The 22,679-nt window shown below is 32.8% G+C and overlaps 1 protein-coding gene across 2 annotated transcripts in view; it reads right to left on the bottom strand.

The window, feature by feature from the left end:
- LOC129975712 (uncharacterized) overlaps nt 1-22,679 on the bottom strand; it is a 36,508-nt gene that overhangs the window by 2,651 nt on the left and 11,178 nt on the right. Inside the window, exons 2-11 of one of the 2 annotated variants that reach the window (XM_056088871.1) lie at nt 22,492-22,644; nt 20,151-20,353; nt 16,103-16,632; nt 15,086-15,343; nt 13,580-13,789; nt 11,811-12,032; nt 8,737-8,949; nt 5,472-5,804; nt 3,399-3,599; nt 1,226-1,408 (exon numbers count right to left, since the gene is read on the bottom strand). In XM_056088871.1, the coding sequence (XP_055944846.1) occupies nt 1,226-1,408; nt 3,399-3,599; nt 5,472-5,804; nt 8,737-8,949; nt 11,811-12,032; nt 13,580-13,789; nt 15,086-15,343; nt 16,103-16,632; nt 20,151-20,353; nt 22,492-22,644 (2,506 nt within the window). The remainder of the gene's footprint in view (nt 1-1,225; nt 1,409-3,398; nt 3,600-5,471; nt 5,805-8,736; nt 8,950-11,810; nt 12,033-13,579; nt 13,790-15,085; nt 15,344-16,102; nt 16,633-20,150; nt 20,354-22,491; nt 22,645-22,679) is intronic. The other variant, XM_056088872.1, reaches the window with a different exon arrangement.

Below are 22,679 nucleotides of genomic sequence, written 5' to 3'. Positions count from 1 at the left end.
TTTACTAAACGAAATGAATTTATTTTCTTAAATCAACCTCTATCAAAAAAAAATATTTTAATCTATAGTTACAAGAAAAAAAAATGACTTTTCCAGGCTTAATCAAAAATTTACTTTTTTAAGGATTAAACAAAATATTTTCAATCTAAATACATGACACCAATTTAAGAAATATAGAAGGCTTTGTAAAAATTTTGTGTAACACTATCAACTTTTGTCTTTTAATTTAGTTAATAATTTTTTGTATAACTTAATGCTTACAGTATTTTCAAATTAATGATTTTGATTCATTTTGAATTAAGATATCCCTTCATTTATGTCTAAGCTACCTTTATTCCTTATCTAAACTATCTTTTTATTTTTCCTAAGCTATTCCTATCTAAGTTATTCCTTCATCTATACTAAGCTATCCCTTCGTTTATGCCTGAGCTACCTTTATTCCTTATCTGAACTATCTTTTTATTTTTCCTAAGCTATCCCTACATTTTTCCTAAGCTATTCCTATCTAAATAATCCCTACATCTAAAGCTATCTTTTTGTTTATGCCTGGCTACCTGTATTCCTTATCTAAACTATCTTTTTATTTTTCCTAAGCTATCTCTAGATTTTTTTCTAAGTTATCCCTACATCTATACTAAGCTATTCCTTCGTTTATACTTAAACTATGATTGCCCCCTGTCTAAGCTATTAGTTTGTCCATACCTAAGTTAACCCTATTCCCTGTCTAAGCTATCCGTTTGCTTATACCTAAGATATCCCTATGCTCTATCTAAGTTATCCTTTTGTTCATACCTAAGCTATCCTTATTCCCTGCCTAAGCTATCCCTTCGTTCATACCTAAGCTATCCATATCCTCTTTGTACGCTATCTCTTTGTTTATACCTAAACTATCCTTATCCCTTGTGTAAGCTATCCCTATCCCTGTCTAAATTGCCCCTTCGTTTTTATTTAAACTATCCCTATCCAAGCTATCCTTTATTTATACTTACGTTATCCTTATCTCCTATCTAAGCCATTCTTCTGTTCATACCTAAGTTATCCCTGTCCCTTATCTAAGCTATCCCTACATCTCCACGATGTTTTTAATACGATAAATATTGTGAAAATATCCTGACAATATTATTTAGCATTTTGTTCTATTATGATATTAGATAATGAATATTTCGTTAATTTTTTTTAATTTTTTTAAAAAATGGAGGGGAAAAACAATATAAGCTCTTTTCACCGTATGTTCTTGAACGTGTCCTAGTTGTACGAGTTTGTGTCCTTTTATATTGACTTCCGGGCTTGGCAACTTGAATTTCAAAATGGGTCCTATTTTCAAATGTTCTATAACTCTGATACGAAGAAGTATATTTTGGCTTATAGCTGGTTCTCCGTCTGGGACTTAGATTGGTATACCTGAGCCCTAAAAAGTTTGGGAATAGTTCTGATTCGCCCTACATTTTATCGACAAATATAAAGCAATTTTTTTATGCATATTCATGCAATTTTCCAAGCATAGAAATGGGATTTTAAAAATGAACAAGTAATTTGAATATTCCTAACAATATCACGAAGGCTAATAGCGAATATCAACTAGGAGGTCACGCAGAACTGCTAGGCTGAGAGATGGCAGCAAGTAAATCGATTTTAAAACTTTGTTTCATCTAATTGCGAAATAAATTAGTTTGTAAAGAATACAAATCCCATAAATAATGAAATATTAAAGCAATATTAAGTAATTATCAAATGAGGTCCTATCTGTTTTAATAATATTGTATACAAAACGACAGTTTGGAACCATAATAAGTAAATAAAAATAAATACATAATCATAAAGCTATAAAATATGCAATAACCTTAAAATAAATCATTAAAATATTAAAACATTTCTGATATATGAAACTAAATTGACCATCTTATTAAAATGAAGGTCGAAAAATGCCTACATTTACCACTGATGAAGAATATCTGTAAGCTAAATTCTTACTATCGATCTTATTAAGGACATGTATAACCCGAATTCTTACTAACAATATCACAACAGATATCTTTAACTTAAACCATTTCTAACAATATTACAATGAATATCTGTAACCTGAATCTTTTTTAACAATATCATGAAGATTATCTGTAACTTGAATCCATTCTAACAACATCATGAAGATTATCTGTAACTTGAATCCATTCTAACAACATCGCGAAGATTATCTGTAACTTGAATCCATTTTAACAACATCATGAAGATTATCTATAACTTGAATCCATTCTAACAATATCATGAAGATGATCTGTAATCTGAATCCTTTCTAACAACATCATGAAGATTATATATAATCTGTACCCTTTCAAACAATATCATGAAGACTGTATGTAACTGAATCTTTTGTAGCAATATCATGAAGATTATCTAAGACTTGAATGCTGCCGAACACGAAATTTATCTGAGATTTAATTCTAGTGAGGCTACTTTATTTGATTTCACACTTGTATAAATGTTTTTAATAAAAAAAGTGATGAAAAATTTGCAATTTTTTTCTATTTATCGGAATTTCTGTACATCAAAATTTCCATAAATCGAATTTTCTCGTGAATCCTCATATTCGATAAAAAGAAGTTTGGTTGTACCTAACCAGCTCTATGCATTTCAAAATTTATATCAGCAAAATGCATATACATCTTCGTATAACTCGCTTTTATGGCTATGGGGAGAGCACATCACATGATTATGATTTTTTTTTAGTTCAGAACCCGGTCCTTAAATCGAAATATACAAAACAAATGTTTTTCATCCAACTAGTAAAAAATACATTATAAAGTCTGATCACTATCAGATATTTTCATAGAACTACATCTAATTGCTCAAATAGCCCTAGCATTAGCAATGTGTCTATCTCGCTGCAGTCTACGGCAGTGTTTGAGATATGTTAATTATAGACGGCACGATTCAAGCTGTTGCAGCAGAATAAGAAAATCTGCAGTCAATTTAAATTCATACTTTTTCGATTAACTTTTTAATGTTTAGCAAACGAATATAAAAATACATGGTAAAAGTAGACCCGATGCTGACACTGAGTTATATATATATTTACTAATATTCTTGCATATACCGGATACCTCACTACACTCCGTAGTGATCTTTAGATATACGTAGTCTTCAAGCTGTTTCACAGAATGAAAAATTTGCAATCAATTTAAAAGTGCTTGTACTTTTTTGTGGAATATTTTGGTATTTAGCATAAATATAGTAAAAGTACATGATAAAAGTGAATCACTATCAAATGTTATCAATAAGAATCACCGGGAATGTAACTGCATTACATGGCTATATTTTGAAACATGTTATTAAAAGGTAGCTAATTTGAAACTTTTCAGCTGAATATAAAAAAAATGCAATCATTTAAAAATTATTCTCACTTTTTGGCGGACATTCTTCCATTGTCGGTGCAGATATCGACCAGTTGCCATTCGGGAGACAGGTGGCTGCTATTGAAGATCCGCCCTCGCAGAAGAACTGGGCAGTTGTAGTGAGAATTCTCTCTCCCCCGTCCGGATGACCGTTGTAGGTCAAAGCCTTTTCTTGCTCGCTGTTCACTTGGAAAACCGGGCACTTGACATCTAGAAGATTCAGATGTAGTAGCTTAGATTGGTCTATCTATAAGGTTTAAGATTGGTCTGTCTGTAAGGTTTAAGATTGGTCTGTCTGTAAGGTTTAAGATTGGTCTGTCTGTAAGGTTTAAGATTGGTCTATCTGTAAGGTTTAAGATTGGTCTATCTATAAGGTTTAAGACTGGTCTATCTATAAGGTTTTCCTTTTGGTAGGTGGAAATACGAATTAGCAAAAAGATCATTATGTAACGCCCTCTTACACTCTGATGCGCTTTTATTTCAAGGTAAGATGCTTGGGAAAAAAGAGAAAGCAGCAATATGTAGTCATAACGGATTCATGAAGACGGCAATTTATTTTTAATTAATTTCTGGGTGTAAATAGATAAAGAATTAATGGTCTTCGAAACCAGCTTATTTATCGAATCCTCAGACACTTTTAAAAACTAAAAAAAAATCCACATAAATATAATTTGGATAAATATGACTTTAGAGAACGATAGCAAATAGGACAACTTTAATTAAATTTTAATTATGTAGATTCTTAAAAAAATATAAGACGAAGTAAAACTTGCGGTTGCAATTTTTCATGGTTTGAAAAAACCTAAATGTGATATGATACCCGCAACCTGCAGCCTTAATAAGCGACGTTAATTATTGGTACTGAGATTGAAAATTAGCACTAAGTGGCAGTCGAATTCAATGAAATTAGAGAAAGACTCTTTATGGTTAATGATAATTTTAAAACAATATTACAATACCATGAAAAATTTTTTAAATGATGGAAAAGATTTCAAGCCTTTTACCAACTGTTTGAAGATTATTTTTTGTTGTTGTTGTTGTTGGCCGTTGTCCTTTTATGCAAAAATTGGATAGTTAATGAACATAACATTCGTCACAACAATCCCTATTTATACGGCTTAGTTCTATGGTAATGGAGTGACTGGCTGTAACTAAGAAAAAAAAGAATGACCAGTATACAAAGATTATTGTTAGCATAATGCCGTCCGCATGTCTAATCGGAATTCTTTTGTTTGGCGCCGGTAGGACTTCTGTCGTGGGAGGTGTTTTGAGGTTTTAGGAGATTATAATGTTAACTTTCATAAAAGGAATAAATAATTATTTAAAATAATCCGAATTTCCTCAATATAAATTATAATTAATAGTAAATAATTAAAGTGCAATAAAATCATAAAATAAATAAAAATTCGCATGGCACCAATGTGGTATCATCGGTAATAACTCGAAATATTTTGCATGACATCCACGAGGTGTCACAGGTCACTTAGTGCGCAAAACATTATCGTTTTTATATCAAAATGCTGTATTCCAAAATCTGTACACATCGCGATATGCAAAAGTTTTACATAGCAGCTAAAACCACTTATTGCATTTCATGGACACATACAATAATTTGGCGGCAGATGTAGTGAACCTTTACAGATGTTTTGTGTTAATAAAATGTATTACTGAATTTGGCATATGACATTTTCACATAAAATTGATCATATGGAAACTTTACTTTAGAAAAGATACATTATACAGGTCATTATCAATATTCTGTTCCATTGTGATAAAGCCGATCTCTCCATGCGCAGACTTACCTTTGAGAATGTGCAAGTAATTGAGCGCGAAGCGAAAGTTTAAGAGAATTCCTTTTTTATGCTAGTACGCTTGGTCTATGTAAAAATGCGTGTTGCGAATAAAATGGTGGATTTAACCTGAATGAATCATTTTTGTTTTTAATTCTGAAGATGAATTTTTAGCGATTATACAAAGGACAGTCAACAACCATCTGATAACCGCTATCATTTTTCCATTCTATGATATCATTTACGTTATAAATGTGCAATGTTCGATTCTTAATAGTTTATGAACACTTACCTTCTACAACCATCGTAATCGAATGTTTCTTATTATAAGGGGATTTGCAAGTGTATATTCCGCTAAATCTGCTTGTAATTGCATCGAATTCGACGGTGCTCCGATGTTGCGAAGTTCTGGCATGAATTGGATACGTAAATCCAGTCGAGAACTGCTCTGCTTCCCAAGTTGGCCACCCCAGCTGGTTTTCAGGGAAAAGACAGTGCAGCTTCAAGTTGGTGTTGGGATATATGATCAAATGACCCTGGTCGTTGGTGGCCATTAAACCAAAAGGCTTGTCCACGTTGTCCGGCTCAATGAGAATAGTTGGAACCAAGTCTGCTAATTTCATGGCTGTAAGAAATTTCATTGATTATAAGGGGGGGGGTATTGTTATTATATTCCACATCGGCCACATTATGCTAACTCAATCACTTTCATTATTACAAGCACTGTTTGCATTTAAACTTGTGAATATTTTAATTCACATTATACCAGAAAAATTCAGTTAACATTAGTTAATGCCTTGTGAATTATGTATATATGAACTTGAGATAACAAAAAACATTCATAATAATATTTATTAATAGTAAAGGAAATATGTATGTGTGAGTTGGCGCTACACAGGCCAGATGATTTGGCCTAGAAATACCAAATTTGGCATAGATATAATTTAAAGGGTAGATATGTGCACTTCAGAACGATTTTATAAAATTTTCGATAGAATTTTAATTAATTAAAAAATACACGAAATTTTGGCTTTTTTTCATGGTAAGTCGCAGAAATACTATCGCTCAAAAGGAATTTTTATACCATTTTAAAAGATGTAAATTATCTTAGTAATTATATCAAATTAAATTGCTCCGCAAATTTTTCTTATATTTTGAATATTTTTAAAAGCTTTTTGCATAATTTTCAACACTGGGTCTTAATATTCCTTTAAAATCCGAGCCATTTTCTTTGATTCATCAAATATTTAAAGCTTGATTTTCTTCCGTTGTTGAAAGCCATGGAAGAAAATTTTGTTTAATATTTGTGTATTTCTTTTAAGGAATTAAAATAAAGAATTAAAATGGTTCGAAAAATAATATGCAATTAAAAATAAATTACTTGCATAGTTACCTTTTAAGACCACAGTGATATCATTTGGATTTAACTCCATTAAGAAGTTTCATGCGCGCAATAAAAGAAAAAGATGTAAGATTACTAAAATAAAACAACTTTATATCTATCATAATTTAAAGCATAAAAAGATGCTTAGCTGAGAGAACCATGAACAATGTATGGATAAGGAATTTTATTCAAATTAAACGACATAGATGTCCCCGACGAACCAGATGGTCGCCAAAAGTGGCTATCTATTGATATCCATTAATCAATCGTAAACACTTGTTCAATAACAAATGAATCAAATGCAGGATAATTTCGAAGACTGAGGAAGTTTAAATATCTGTAAATCACAGACAATTAAGGATAAAAAAAAATGCCATTTTCATAATGAGTTTGGAACAGAAAAAGGTGTCGGCGTCCTTCCATAGAGGTAGCGCATCTTTCCCGTGATCTGGGCGTTCCGGGTTCGAATCCCACTTCGGGCATGGTTGTTCTTCATCTGTGTTCTATCTGTGAGGAGTGGGAATGTGCCACCCCCCCCCCCGTAAAAAGGGGTCGTGCAAGCGAATGTGTGAATTTCATTTTCATATGAGCTAGAAGTCACACTTCTGCCCTCGGGTGCTCAGGGGTCTTTACCCTCAGAAGCTACTGCATCCTCTTTCCGTGGTAACGCGGACACGATATCATCATCAACAGAAAAAGGTCTTTTTTGGCACGAAAATAAAATTTCTTTTGCATGTGACTTGTAATTTAAAACAATCATACAGTTAAGAAATTATCGGAACGAGGTGTTACGGCCATTGGCCAGAGCAACAATTTACAAATGTTAAATTTATATGTAGGACTGGGTGGGACAAAATGCCCATTCAATCCCATTTGGATTAGTGTCTAGGGTACTGATTAAGAAACTTTTAAAGAAAAACAAATAATTTATTTACAGTAAACAAAATTAAAAGGACATTAACAATTAGGACGGGAAAGATTATTTACATTAAAGTTAGAAGTAAAATGTTTAGATGGCACCAAGAGCGAAGCCTAATACGATGTCTGCCCATAGCTAAACTATGTGCCGCCGTTGCGTATTAAATACTCATCGTTATCGGACACGAAGAGCTCTCTTTCCTTCTCTTCTCTCGAGCGAATGCCAACAGCTCGCTTCTTTATTAAAATTTATGATCACGTGACTTAGCACTTTCGATTAGTAGAACCCATGGTGCCATCTATTACAATACAATAAAACTAAATTGAATGCTTTCAGTATAACAGTGGAATGGCTATGGCCACTAATTAAAACTCTACATATAATTATCATTCGGTCCTCAGGTATCAAACGAGGAACCAAACCTGTTTTGTGGCATTGATAATACGACACAGCATGAATTGCAGAATTTTGCCTGATATTGTGAAAAAATGTCTTTCGGCTGATAGTTGAGTGTCTGAATGAAGGATAAGCATTTAATATTTGCAAACTGCAGAGACCAATGCCTCGTTACAATTATTATGTTAGGAAAATCATTCCAGGAGTGTGTGGTAAATGAAACCGGACAATAGGAAACGATACGTTACTCCATGAATATTCCCGAAAAAAACTAAATACAGATTTTGAAGATCATAGCCAAGATCCACATAAGAAACAGCACTTGTAGAAATTTGCAACACACAGCAAATCGATATTGAAATGACAGTAATAGGGTTTAACATTTACAGCTTACTAACTCACTCTACGAACATAAGTCCAGACAGATATAACTCGTATAAGTTTCTCGCATTTTCATAACCTCCGGATAAGATGTTGAGGCACATGGATTTCTCCGGAAGAATCCTCAGATTTCGGTTCTTTAGTGGGACAGAGATAATACATGAGTCTTAAAAAAACTTTTTAGTGACTTTTTGAACTTTATTTATTTATTTTGTTAAAAAAAATCGCCACATTTTCACCAGGTCACCAATTGGTCTTCAGACTTTTTCTGATCATCCATCACTTTGACATCCTTTGTCAAACAGTCTATGTAAATATCTGTCACAGTTATAAGACTAACAGTAGGGTGATATTATTACAAATTCGTAGCAAAATACAGATTTAAATTCCAAATTATATATATTTTCTTAAATTCATAATATAATCTGTCCACATGCATATTTCACGCACATACTTAAATTTTTTCAATAAATATACCTTCTATAAAAAGAGAAGTCCCACACTGGGCGTCTTTGGGCCATGAACAACGCTTGGTCTTCACATCGAAGTGCAGACCTGATGGACACTTCACCCTACCATGCGACCTTCCATGTGCGCATTTGAAGAAATAGGAACAATCCGTAATGTCAGGCACATCAACATCGTCCTTAAGGCACGGATTTGTAGGTTGTTTAAGTTCTTTAGCAAGAGCTGTAAAAGGATTAAAGATAAATTTTAGTCGAATTGCACTCTGACATAGAAAAAACATATAACATCAATATTAATGGCTTAAGTTATTGAGGTTGTCGTCCAAAACAATCCACTTTAACTGTTCGCAGATATCAAGCCAAATAAATGGGGGGGGGGGGATTGCAAAGTGATAACATAGATTAGTGAATTTAAATGAAAGGATTTTTATCTAAGATAAAAAAAACTTCAACAAAGAGGTCTATAAAATGAATCATCGAAATTTAAGATGGCTTAATACTTTTTAGTGCCATAGGAAATATTGTTACGAAATTTCCCGGTTCGTTTGGATAGTGGGGGTTATATGGTGTGGAGAACGCTCAATCAGCAGGCGGCAGTAGAAAATAAAACAACGACGTTTATTTACACGAAGACACACAGGATAGCACAAAGACGACAACTATATACAGCATAGAGAAAACAATTTTCTTCAGCCGCGAGACGTGCACACAGTAGCACACAACAAGACTCTACTGCAGACAGTAGCACACAGCTTAGTTCAGCACTAGCTTGACTCCTTCGCTGCTCTGCTAATATCTGGAAGACCAGTTCTTCACCGTCGATTCCGACTACTCTTCATACTGCCTCCTTTTATAGGTCTCAGGAGGCGGGGCTAGAAGCCTCTCAACCAATCGGGAACTTTCGAGGCGTATCTCGGTTCTTACTGGACGGATCGGGAAAATTCTCGATGTTTCGGGTATAATCTATTTTGGCGCCAAAGTTGCCAAATGTGTCGCCAAGTTGCCAAATGGTGGCCAAGTTTGTCGCCAAGCTCCGGGACCTCCGACGCGACCCCCGAACTCCATCCAATACAGATGACTGTAAAACAGTCTTTCTGATGATGGAACCAACTATGCTGGGAAGCAAAATTACAGGTTTGTAACAATATGTTTCCCATTAAATTGATCAATCTTTGTACAAAATTATGTCGCTTATGTTTGCTTAAGTTTTGTAAAAAATTTCAGTAAGACAGAAACTTGGATATTTCAGTTTCTCAACTCACATAAAATGATATATCTTGATTTGTTACTTAGTTATTAATCAACCAAATTAATTAATTCAAATTAGACATATAATAAGCTAAATGAATCTCTTTTCTTAACCAATCCCGATTCTAAACATTTTGAATATACTATGACTAGAAAAAAAAATGGTCTTTTAAAGAGTTCAATCGATAGATAGATAAAATACTTAAAAAGTTTAAATTTAGAAAAAATATTTTTTCAATTAGAGAGTACATTTTTAATTCCACTTAAGCATATGTCTTATATATGTCTATATATATTTTTTAAACATATGTCTGGATATACCTTATCTTTTTTTTTAAATTCATTTTTATCTTAAAACTTAAGAAGACCCCTATAAATACTTTTCTAATTGTTCAAATTCGCGGATATATATTTGTCGATCATATTTGTTATTAATAGACCAAACAATTATATATATATATATAATTTGTATATTATAATTATAATTGTCGATTTTTAGAAAGAAATAGTTAAAATTAAATATGAAATTAGCACTTGGTCTCGATTTGTAAAAGTCTGATTGCATTTTCCTATTACCTTTATGCTCGTAACAACGCTATCTATTTTTTTTTAATTTTATTTTAATCCAATTTTTTAATAATCAGTCGCCATATAGATTTTTTTTTTCTTTTTTAAATTTAATTTTAAAAATTAATTTCAAATTTAACTTAAAAATTTAAATAATGGATTTTTCACTTCATCCGAATTTCTAAATTTTGTATATTTACATGAAGCAAAAAATTAATTGACTTTTTCATTTATTATCATTTTTGGATGATTTTATCCCGAAAATGGTGATTCGTAGTTAGTTAAATAAATCGTTGCATTTAATTCGACGAAGGTCTGTGAATGTCCGGTTCTTTTTTTCCGCATCTCCTTTCTTCTTCCATTTTTTTTAATTGACTCCTATTTTGATGAAATCGATCCTTCTAACGCCAAATTGAGAAGAATTTAGAGAATCTAAGAATATAGAGTAAATACATATGTTACAGTTGAAGGGAAACTGGAAAATACAGTTCCTATCATTTTCTTAAATATAACTAAAGTTCAGAAGTGGTTGCATCCTAGAACTATTCTAAAGCAATAAAGTTAAATCAAATCATCCAGACGAGGCGATGGTAAAGGATTAACAATTCTTTATTCACATGCGAAAACGAACGTTCTGCTCTCCCGGAAAATACATGAAGTACAAACTAGCGTGCAGAACCGGGAAGAATGCATACGTCAGTGCGATCGTCATCTTAGCTAAAGCTGGCGCATGTGCAGAATGCAAGGAAAGCTTTGGCGCAAATTGGCGATAGCATTTCTCGCCACACAGTACATACATTACCACAGCAAAGACACCACCTGGTGGTGAATTTGAGAAAATTTGATTATAAGGTTCAGTAATATTTATAATAATAAATAACAGATGAAAAAAAAAACCCAGAAAAGTAGGAAAAATTAAAGTATAAATGTCACAATTTTAATGGATTTGTGAGAAAGTGTTTTTAAAAATAATCTTTCCAAAATTAATATTGGTTTAAACTATGGCTGTTTCTTGTTAAGTCACTAATACTAAAACACGGAATAAAATATTAGTGTGCAATCTTGTCGAATATATAGGGGGGGGGAGCTGGCCCTTTATTTAGCACTGAAATGGGAAAATACTATTGTTTCAGCTAGCACTTAAATGGTCCATCACAAATTACTAAGTATATATTTAATATATTTGACTCATATTTAATATACTTGACACCATAAATATTTGTCATTAATTGACACACATTGAAATCACATAAAAAATCAATCGCTTACCTATTATCTCGGTTTCATTTTTTAGGGGCGTACAAGTCGGGAAAGATCCATACCAGAATCCATCTTTGCACTTCAGGGGCACCGGCCCTTCTTCCAAGATATATCGACCAATGGGACGGCAGCCAAAGACCAGTTTCTGTACACCTTGATTGTCCTTGACATACGACATTAGCAGATGCTCATCATTTGAAGGCAGATCGCAAATCTCCTTCTCTTCAGGTCCTGAAATAAAATTTTTGGGGTAAAATTTAAGATTAGAGTCTGGTATCTCGCCAAACACGACAAAATCTTGATAACCTTTCAAAAACTCATGAAATATCCGTTACTTTGAATGCTTGCAAGATATGGTAACAAACGACTTTTAGAAGCGGAATAAAAAAAATTATCAGGATTACAACTGCATGAAAAGTGGTCCTAAACTTCTGCTTGAGTCAGGTCGTTTTTGATTGAAATCTATTTCAATGTACTCTCTCATATTGCCAAGGATGCCAACAGTGTCAAATCGCCAAATTCAAAAATCTAATGAATCAGCTAGTACTTTAAAGATAATTGCCATGTACTGTATATTAAGAAAATTATCGTAAGAAAGAGAATTAAAAGATTGGAAATTATTGAACGTCTTTTAAAGTAAATTTTATACTGCGCCCTCGATGACTAGCTATTGGGCTATCAATTAATAGTATTAGACTAGTACATCTACCAACTTTTATGAACTCTATCTTATCAAAAGAAAAAAAAATTCTTTTTCAGATTACACTTAAACAATAGATATAGAGCATTCTGATTCATGAACTATACTTGCAAAATGGCGAAATCGGTTAAATTGTGAAAGCTAAAGACTGCCGGCGTCCTAGCATAGAGGTAGCGCGTCTTCCCCGTGATCTGGGCGTCCTGGGTTCGAGTCCCGGTTTGGGCATGGTTGTTCTTCCGTTGTGCTATCTGTGAGATGTGTGAATGTGCCCTCCTATAAAAAGGGGTTGGGCAAGCGAATGAGTGATGCGTGAGTAGCAAAGTCGTACTCTTGGCCCTAGTTGGTGCTACTAAAAAAAACGAGAGACGCACCCTCGCCGGCTTAAAATCGCTGTCTTCGTAACAGCGGGCTTGTCCATGGCAAGTGCCATAAGAAACAACAACAACAAGCTAAAGAAAATGCCACATTCTTTTCGATATCTCACGAAAATGGCGGGACCGGGCAAGCATCGAGGATATTGCTCAGTGGCATAGACTTTCACACGAAATAAAAATTGAAGAAATCAATGCAGTGTTTGTGGTTGGTACATTCTGTCGAGGTTTTACTCTTTAAAATTTAGCATACATTGCAATAGAGCGTTCGAGTCTTCTCTCAAACCTAAAGGTTTTCTAAGGCGGATTATTACTGATGAAGTATCTAAGAGTCGCGAGCTTTATATGAAGTAGAAATTGGCAATACTAGTACAGAGTTGGAAGTTGGAAGACTCTATCAAATCCAAACCCCTAGGTATCGAGAGCTTTCATACGAATTGAAATTTTTGAAATCGGTGAAGTGGTTGGAACGTGGGAGACTCGTTCTTTGGTTGTTCTTAGAGATTATTTATGTATTTAAAGTTACATCTTAATTGCAGGAATCATAAAATCCAGCAAGTTGCATAATACGAAAGCCTACATTTTTCTAATAAATGAAACATTGTCACCAAAAAACTTATTATTTTTATTTTGTACTCAAAATTATTTCCTTATCTGGATAGCTGATAAAATTTCTTATAAAATTTGTTTTATGATACGATATGTACCTTTTCCTCTCATTCTAATTGGTTCAACTTCATAATCATCATCATCGCCTCCTGTCCAATCAGCGGTATTCTTACTTTGAGTGACATCCTTGAAATTGTTACTTGATTCATCATTATGCTTCGAATTCTTCCATTGCTCTATTTGACTTGCTAAAATTGATAATGAATTGTCCCAAACACCGGTCAGATTTTCGATTCTTATAGAGATTGCTGTAAAGAAAATAATTGCTTTATTAATGCAATTTTAAAGGCATACATTAAACATATTGATTAATAAATACTATTTACAGCAATACAAAAATCAAGCATTTGCATTTGAAGAAAATAGGATTTAATTAAATGCAACAAAATGCATAAATTAGTTTTACGTAACTCTAACAGCACACAAATATTGTACAATATTGTATGACATTGATCAATATTTGTAATATTGTTTAATATCATATAATATCGCACAATATTGTATAATATTGACAGGCTGTGCTACCTGGAAAGATATCGTAAATACTTGGTTTATAGAAGGGTTATGAAAAGTGTACATGTTTTAGTATATAGTTTACAAATACGAAATAAATCGACTAAAAATGGATAGATTTTCTTGTCGATTGCTCACTCAATTCTTGATAAGCTAGAGTTATGAAATCGTGTACACGTATTTTTTTACAGTTTCATCATCAGTTAATCGATTAATTAGCATTAAGATTTCATTCCCTACAACTGACGCCATCTGGTATAAAATTGTGAAAAATTTATTTCTAAATTACATAACATTTTTAAAAAGATATTAAAAATTACCAACATTCAAAAACAAGACATGATTATTAGTGTTATTTTGTGAAATCGATAGAATTTTCTTATCGAGTGTTCATTCAATTCTTGATGAGCTAGAGTTATGAAATTGTGTACAATTGTGCATCATCAATTATAATATATTTTTTGAATAGTTTGATAATTAGTGAATCAATAAATTCGCATTAAGGTTTCATTCCCTATACATGACACCATCTGGTAAGAAACTGAGTAGAATTGATTTCTAACTTCCATAACGTTTATAATAAAGTATTAAACATGATCAACATTCAGAAACAAGACACGATAACCAAATTAGTGTTATTAAAATTATAAAATGATGTAAATATTAAATTTGGGCTATTATATTTTAGTAAGGAATAGCAAAAAAATCCGTCAAAATTTGTTTATCTTTTAATTACAATTAGAATTTTTTTAAAAATTAAAAATTCTCTTTGAGGTGTATTTTTCAGCCTTTTAAGGGACATGTGACCGAATTTAGTAATTCTGAGTCTAATGGTCTGTTCTAAAGAGCACCGTCGAACATATACTAGCAAAGAACACATCCCATTTGATAAGATTAGTTTTTTCCCCCGATATACACAGCCATCTATCTACAGATAAATCTCGAAGCAGTATATGGCTTCAGAGAAATTCTCCTATCCATTTGACACCCCCAACAAAAACAAGGAAGTTTGCTATTGGAAAAATTCAAACCTTTCATCATGTTTTCCGACGCCATAGACAAATTCTGCACTTTATTCTCTGAAATCGCAACATCAGCAGAAAGGATCTGTACGTCTGTCTTTAGGTTGGTCAGAGACTCCTGATCCGCCAGAACTTCATCCTTTAGACTGGACAACTCTACCGACAAAGACTGCAGCTTGTTGGACACTTGCTGATGTACAGATTCTAGGGTTTTATTTGTCACTAAAGATTGATCATGGAGTTCTTTTTCAAGTTGAACTGTAGTGTCTGAAATAGAATAAAAATCGTATAACCAATATATGAAAAAAATATTTTATGATATTAAACAATCTTTGCAATATTGTATGATATTGTTATATAATATCATACATTGTATGATATTAACCCTTTCTAGGGCCTTGGGAAGTATGCTTCCCACCAAATTTATCAATCTTTGTATGAAATTATGTAGGTTGGCATAAGTTCTGACAAATTTTTTTAGTAAGTCAGAAACTTAAATGCTTCAGTTCTTTATCTCAGACAAAATGATGCGTCTTGATTTGTTACTTAAATATTAATGAACCAAATTAATTAATTAATCAAATTATATTTATCTAATAAGCTAAATCCATCCCTTTTATTATTCTAATTTCAAGCCTAAAAATATTTTAACATAATATGACTAGAAAAAATGGCCCTTTAAAGGGTTAAACAATCTTTGCAATATTGTTAAATGTTAAATTATATGATATAATATCGTACAATATTTTATAATGTTATTCAATTGGAATTGATAATGGGTAATTTACAGCATTTATTCTATCGAAATTGCCATGCCGTTTTTTTAAATATTAATACTTTATACCGAAATTCATTTCTTAAAATTGTATAATAATTTGATTAGCTCTTTATATTTAGATATGTATTTTGTAGCATATTCAATTTTCTATGAAAAATATTAAAGCACAGTTTTGATTTGTTAGAAGAAAAATTAATTATTATTTACAAAAGGGACTTTGATTACATCAAAATAATAAAAATTCATACTTCGAACATATTGTATATCCATCCATAGGTCTATCGCTCGAGTCTGCATTAGTTCTGTGGCATTTAACAAAATTGTCATTTGATCCTGTAAGCTTTCGAATTCATCTAATTTCGTGGTTTTGTGCAGTAAGTTTGCCATTTGATCCTGCAAACTTTCAAATTCATCTAATTTCAAGGTTTTATTCAACAAGGTTTCCATTTGATTCTGAAAACTTTCAAATTCATCTAATTTCATGGTTTTATTCAACAAGGTTTCCATTTGATCTTCTAGTTCATTTAATTTCGATGTTCTATTTAACAAGTTTGCCATTTCATCCTGCAAACCTTGGAGTTCATCTAATTTTTTGGTTTTATTTTCCAAACTGCCCAGCCGGGATTCTTCTTCAGCTAATTTCTCCATGATAGTTTGATTTACGGTGCTTAAGATTTCAACAATGCTACTAAGTTCTTCCGCAAACTTCAAAGTCATATTGCTGTTGCTGGCATCCATTAACTCTGTTTCGACTTGACCCAAACGTTCATCTAACTTTCTGAAAATAAATCATTAATAATCTAAATAAATAAAATGACAGTCTTGAACGATTTTTTATAAATCGTTATAAAAAAATGTTTTTAAATGCGATCAGTTTAAAGTACAAAAGTACAATGTAACATAAAGTTCTACCTAATAAAGGTGTTATTCACTCCCCTCCCTTACAAAAAATTGTGGATTAGTCCATGAAACTTCAAGAATGCTCAGATTTTTATTTTCAGAACCCCGTACATGAGACTTTTATGTTTCGTAGTAAAATAAAAAATATGCGTTTTAAAATGCGTGTTTTTTTACAAACTACAACCACACTTTTATACAAGGTTGCAATTTTGGTAACAAGGTCTCATACCAAATTTTATTTTAGGTATTCAATTACGGTGGAAACACCAATTTCTCATCATTTGGATGGCGGAGAGAAACTGACATGTTTTAGATCACGCATTTATCTTTCCAAAAATATTTACCATTTGTTGAATATTGTCAGTCAATATTTATCATTTGTTGGCCGGCGTCCTGGCATAGGGGTAGCGCATCTTCCCCGTGATCTGGGCGTCCTGGGTTCGAGTCCCGGTTTGGGCAGGGTTGTTCTTCCGTATTCTATCTGTGAGATGTGTGAATGTGCCCTCCTGTAAAAAGGGGTTGTGCGAGCGAATGAGTGATGCGTGAGTAGCAAAGTCGTACCCTAGTTGGCGCTACTAAAAAAACAAGAGACGCTCCCCCACCGTTTTAAAATCGCTGTCTTCGTAACAGCGGGCTTGTCCATGGCAAGTGCCATAAGAAACAACAACAACACACCATTTGTTGCCTTAGTGTAATGATTCTAACACATTTTGTCTGAAGCAAAACTAAACCGTCTATGGTTGGCTATAAATTGGCCTTAAATTGTACTATTTCGCTATTTTTTCTGCGTTTCTATATATAATACAGAATAGTACATTTATGATGTGAATTTTCTAAAATATTTTAATATGTTGGATATATATAACAAAGGGTTGAAGTTCTTCCTCAAAAACTTTAAAAGAAAATGTACAAAAGAGTTAGGTTGAAAAGGAAAACGAACCTATAGCAACATCGATATATTTTCAAGCTAGTACGGAATTTAATTTGCAGTGGCAAAGGCAACTTATATGCAAAGTGGTGTTATTGAAGTGTTTCTTCACAATTAAATTGTCAATGCTCGAAAGGTGTTGAGGCTTTCTGCAAATCACTCAAGGTAAAATGGTTGAGCTCTCACAATATGTAAGACATAATTATGCCTGTTTTCAAAAATTTATGCTATCAACAATTACTGTATACCTGCTCAGAAAAGCGCAAAATGCAAAGGAATATTTTAATGGAATATTATGGAATTCTGAAACAACATTTTGTGGAATTAAATGAGCCTAACTGCATTGAATTTTATACCTGTTCTCTGGTTCAGTTAGGGTTATAAAGTTTTATTAATGGTTTTAAATAGTTTAAAATTAATTGAGAATTAGAAGTTATATGTTAAAGGGATAGGCATTGACTGAAAACGAGTTAATTTGTTGCAAAGAGCATTTCCCAAATGTCAGCCATCTAGTTCAAAATATTTATAAGTTATCTAGTTGCAAGACGCATAGTATTAAAAAAAATGTGTTTTACAGGGTCAAAAAGATTAATCAAAATCTGGAAGACGAATTCTTTGACGATTGCAGTATTTTCTTTCTGTATACTTCATATATGAAAAAGTAAAACTCTAGTTGACCAAGTCAGAAAGGGATTTGGAGCACAAGATAATATTAATTATGTGTCTAAAGTTGATAATGCTTTTTATTGCAGTGTAATTTTTAAAAATAAAGTAAAATTGCTTTACTTTAAATGATTTTAACTAATAAGTGCGGCTTCGATGGCTTGGTAGTAAGAGCTGGGCTTCGAGACTGGAAGATTCCAAATTCGGAACTCAATTCCATCGAAGAAATGCCATGTATGCGGGTCTGAGGCATCTTAAATTCGTGGGGCAATTTGTTTTCCTGCTGAAGCGGTGTAAATATGTGGTGAATAGCATATAAGCCAGTTAACTACTCTTCTACCCTAACGATCGTTTTGGTGTAATGGTTTAGTTACTGGGCTGCTAACCACAAGGTCCCAGGTTCTATCCTGCGCGCATCTCATATCACCTCATTGGTGACCCAGGACAATGAACCTTCAACCTTCGTACAGCTGTTGTGGCGCCATCTACCCGCAACCAAAGTCGTCATACTCATTTGACGCAGCAAAACCAAAGTCGTCAGACTCACGTGACGCAGCAACCTAAATGTCGCCAGACACACTTGGCGCATCAGCATCCACACACGCTCGCCATAACGCTTGGCGCTATTCAACTGGGTACAGGCCCATTTAAACAACAGCTAATAACTCAATACATCACCACTCAACAACCATATCGTTCGTCTCACTTCCGACTCACTGGAGGGAGAGTACTGTGGTGAATAGAATATAAGCCAGTTAACAACTCTTCTACCCGAACAATTGTTTTGGTATAATGGTTTAGTTACTGGACTGCTAACCACAAGGTCCCAGGTTCTGTCCTAGCACATTCCATACCACTTCAAATATTTGGAGTACCAGTTCAGCTGCCACTTTTTTCTTCTTACCGAGATTCAGAATTACTAGGTCCATTCCAAACAGTCCTAGCATTGCTTTATAAAGGGACTTTAATGTAGCTAAATTAAATTAACTAGGCCGTAGACTTTGTTTCTTTTCTAAGACATATTAAAACTGTTAATGTAGAAGAAGTGGGTTGATTTCCAAAATTTAGGAAATCAAGTTTATTGCCTAAAACGGTTTTTACATTCTCGATTACGGATTTATATATATATATATATATATATATATATATATATATATATATATATTATTGCAATTGTCAAAAAAAAAAAAAAAACTTGAACGAATTTTCTTGCTTTAAGTCTCCCGGAGATCAAAATATGCATTCTAGGAATTGTATCTGTTAACATGACAAACAAAAAAGCACTTTAAAATTAATAGATGAAATTTAGTATGCGGTATTTACATAGTATTTGTAGATTTCTATTACATTACTTATTAAATATGAGAAACAGAAAAAGCTAGATAAATAAAATTTGATAAATAGCTTTAGATGCTAAAGCATAAGATCCGTCAGTCACTCCTTTTCTAATGGGTTGACCAGTTCTTGTACTTTTGCATGCATGTAAACGTAATTGAAAGTGTAAAGATACAAATATAATGTGTAATCTTGTGACTGAATTTGTAACGCTGTGTCACATTTGGGTTTCAGTCAGTCGACAAAAGCGAATCCAAAATGCATATTCGTTTTTCTTAGCTATATCACGAAGCACAAAATGCTCATCTGTAGGACTCTTGAAAATAAAAATCTGAGCACTCTGGCATCTGTGACTTTGACCAAATTCGGAATACTATGCGGTGGGATAACATATCTATTAGATATTAAGCAAGAAATTTTCGGGGAAGCCATTCATGTGACACTATATCATAATATTTTATTTAACTTACTCGGTTTCGTTTTTATAAACAACTCCATCTACTTTATAATACAGTTTCTTTAAGTGGTCTTCAAAGAGTGTTTTGTTCATGCTTTCCAGCGTCGAGAGCATAATTTCTTCTACATGTGTCACTCTGCTGTCCATTGGCAAGGTGACATTCAACAATTTGTCGTCCAGCATTTTGATACTGAAACGCGTTTCATTCAAATCTTCCTGAAATCAAAAATGAAAAACTTTAAAGCAGTTAAGGTTCGCTGTATTTATCCTATCTAAAATCAAAAATTGTATAACCTTTAGATCATAGCAACATGAAATGCAGAAACGGAGAAAATCTTTAAAATGTGAAAATATTTTCTTCCTTTCTCTATACAGTCAAAGACATGATATATAATAATTTGCCAGGAAATTTTCATTGACTTAAAACACTTGTATAGGTAAATTAAAACAAAATGATATATGTTGCTAGTAATTTAAGTAGTATAAGTTAACGTGAATATATAAAATACCAACATTCTATAGAATATCCAAGAAATTAATGGGGCCGCGGTGGCCTGGTGGTAAGATCTCCGCTTGTGAGCCGTAGGGTGTCAGGTTCGAGACCCGATTCCGCCAAAGAACTGTCGTGTAAGGGGGTCTGTTGCACGATAAATCCGTCATGCCAGACGTCTTCCCGCTGGTGTAGTGTGGCGTGGAGAGGGGGGTGCCAGCTCAGGTGTCGTCCTCGTCATCTGACCGCGGTTCAAAATGACGAGGTCCGTCCCAAAATAGCCCTAGTGTTGCTTTACAACGGGACGTTAATATAACTGAACTAAACCAAGAAGTTAATAGAAATCCGAGTATTTTTAGTTTTATAAAATGGGAGAGATATTATACCCTTCCCTCTAGATATTTTATATAATAGTAAAGCATTCTATACAATGATAAATTTTATTTAGCATTTTTCGTTTTTGATTTTTATTAGTATGGAAAAAGTTCCTAATAATATCACCATTTAAAAAAATATTAGTTTTTAACCAAAGAGTGCATAAAATACTATTTTCATCATTTTTACTTTTCTAGGCCACAAAAGATTTTTGGAGACACTTGGTGCATGTATGCGCAATTTTCTTTAAACGCAAGACAAGTATCAGAAACAGTAGTCTCTTCTTTAACCATGTCATCATCATGTTGATTTAATCGACTATAGAATATAATCTTATCCATATTTTTTGAAATAATCTTTTTTGTGCATCGGAGATAAATTTCATATTTTGCCTGTTGGCATTTAGCATTCTATAGAATGCCTAGGAAATGTATGAAATTTTTATTTGTTTCATACATTACTGGCCAGTTTTGACATTATAAAAAATGTTGAAGGCTTTCATACCATAATGGTAATAAACATATTAAACTCTCGTGAGTGATATGAGTTGGGATTATTTTTATTATATTTTGATATATTTATCTTTTTTTTAATTACTTCGTATTTTCAAGAGTAAAACAGTTTTAATATTGTTTCGATTTAAAAAGGAAGTATTTATGCAAATTAATTTTTTTAACGTTTTATTGTAAAAATTACCAAATTTTTGGTTGCTTCATTATCAGCGAAATTATTAAAAAATGAAATGCTCTTTTCTCTCTGTCAGATTTCTGGGTGATGGTTGCTTAATGCTAAGACAGTCCTTTAGTACTGGGATGTTCAAGATTTGAAACCAGATGTCATCGAAAACAGCCAAAAAGTAGAGCATATGTACATACGAAAATCAGATTTGTCATCGAAAATAAACATCTTTCTGCTAGTATTAGAGATGGGGAGGGGGCAAGTTGCAGCCAAAAAAATTCTTTCTTGTCATTCTTTAATTTTAAAATGCGAAACAATCAGTTTTTTGCAATAATATTTTTGGGAGTTACTCTAGAAAAACAATAAAGCGTGGCCTTTTAATCAAATAAATTTTTTAAGTAGCTTCGTGGTACACATTTCTATACTCCAAAATATATCTTTTCCAAATTTAGTGAATCTAAGAAAAACGGTCTGTCCTGGAGAAAGCAAACATGCACTTTCTTCTTCACTATTCGAAGAGAAAAATTATTGAAATAATTTTTTCTTTTTTTCAATACCAGATGGCGCCATGAATATGGACTCAAAATTTTAATCAAATGCATTAGTCGGTATTCATTTTCTGAACATCTTATGACAGTACATTATTGTGAAGAATATACAAATATAAAAAAATTAAATACATTTTAATAAACGGTTGAAAAATCGATAGTCAATTTCGATACTTAAAAACATAAAACAAGTCAAGTTTAATAAAAATATTCATAAAAACACACACACTTCATACATTGAAACGTAATCGATCCCCTCTTACCTCTAAGTGTCTTCTAACGCGTCTTTCACTTTTTAATTCCTCTTGTACTTTAGTGGTCAAATTCTCAACCTCCTCGACCTTTGCGATGAGTGTGGAGACGTTTTCCACAAGCTCTTTTTCTTCCTTCATTCGATTCCCTCTGTCGGAATCGCCCTAAGATTTCAAAAATAATAATAATAAAGTGCGCT

The sequence above is a fragment of the Argiope bruennichi genome, chromosome 7 (genome assembly GCF_947563725.1).
Source record: "Argiope bruennichi chromosome 7, qqArgBrue1.1, whole genome shotgun sequence".
NCBI lineage: Eukaryota > Metazoa > Arthropoda > Arachnida > Araneae > Araneidae > Argiope > Argiope bruennichi.
Note: the sequence above shows the minus strand (reverse complement) of the source record. Positions and strands in the feature narration are given on the sequence as shown.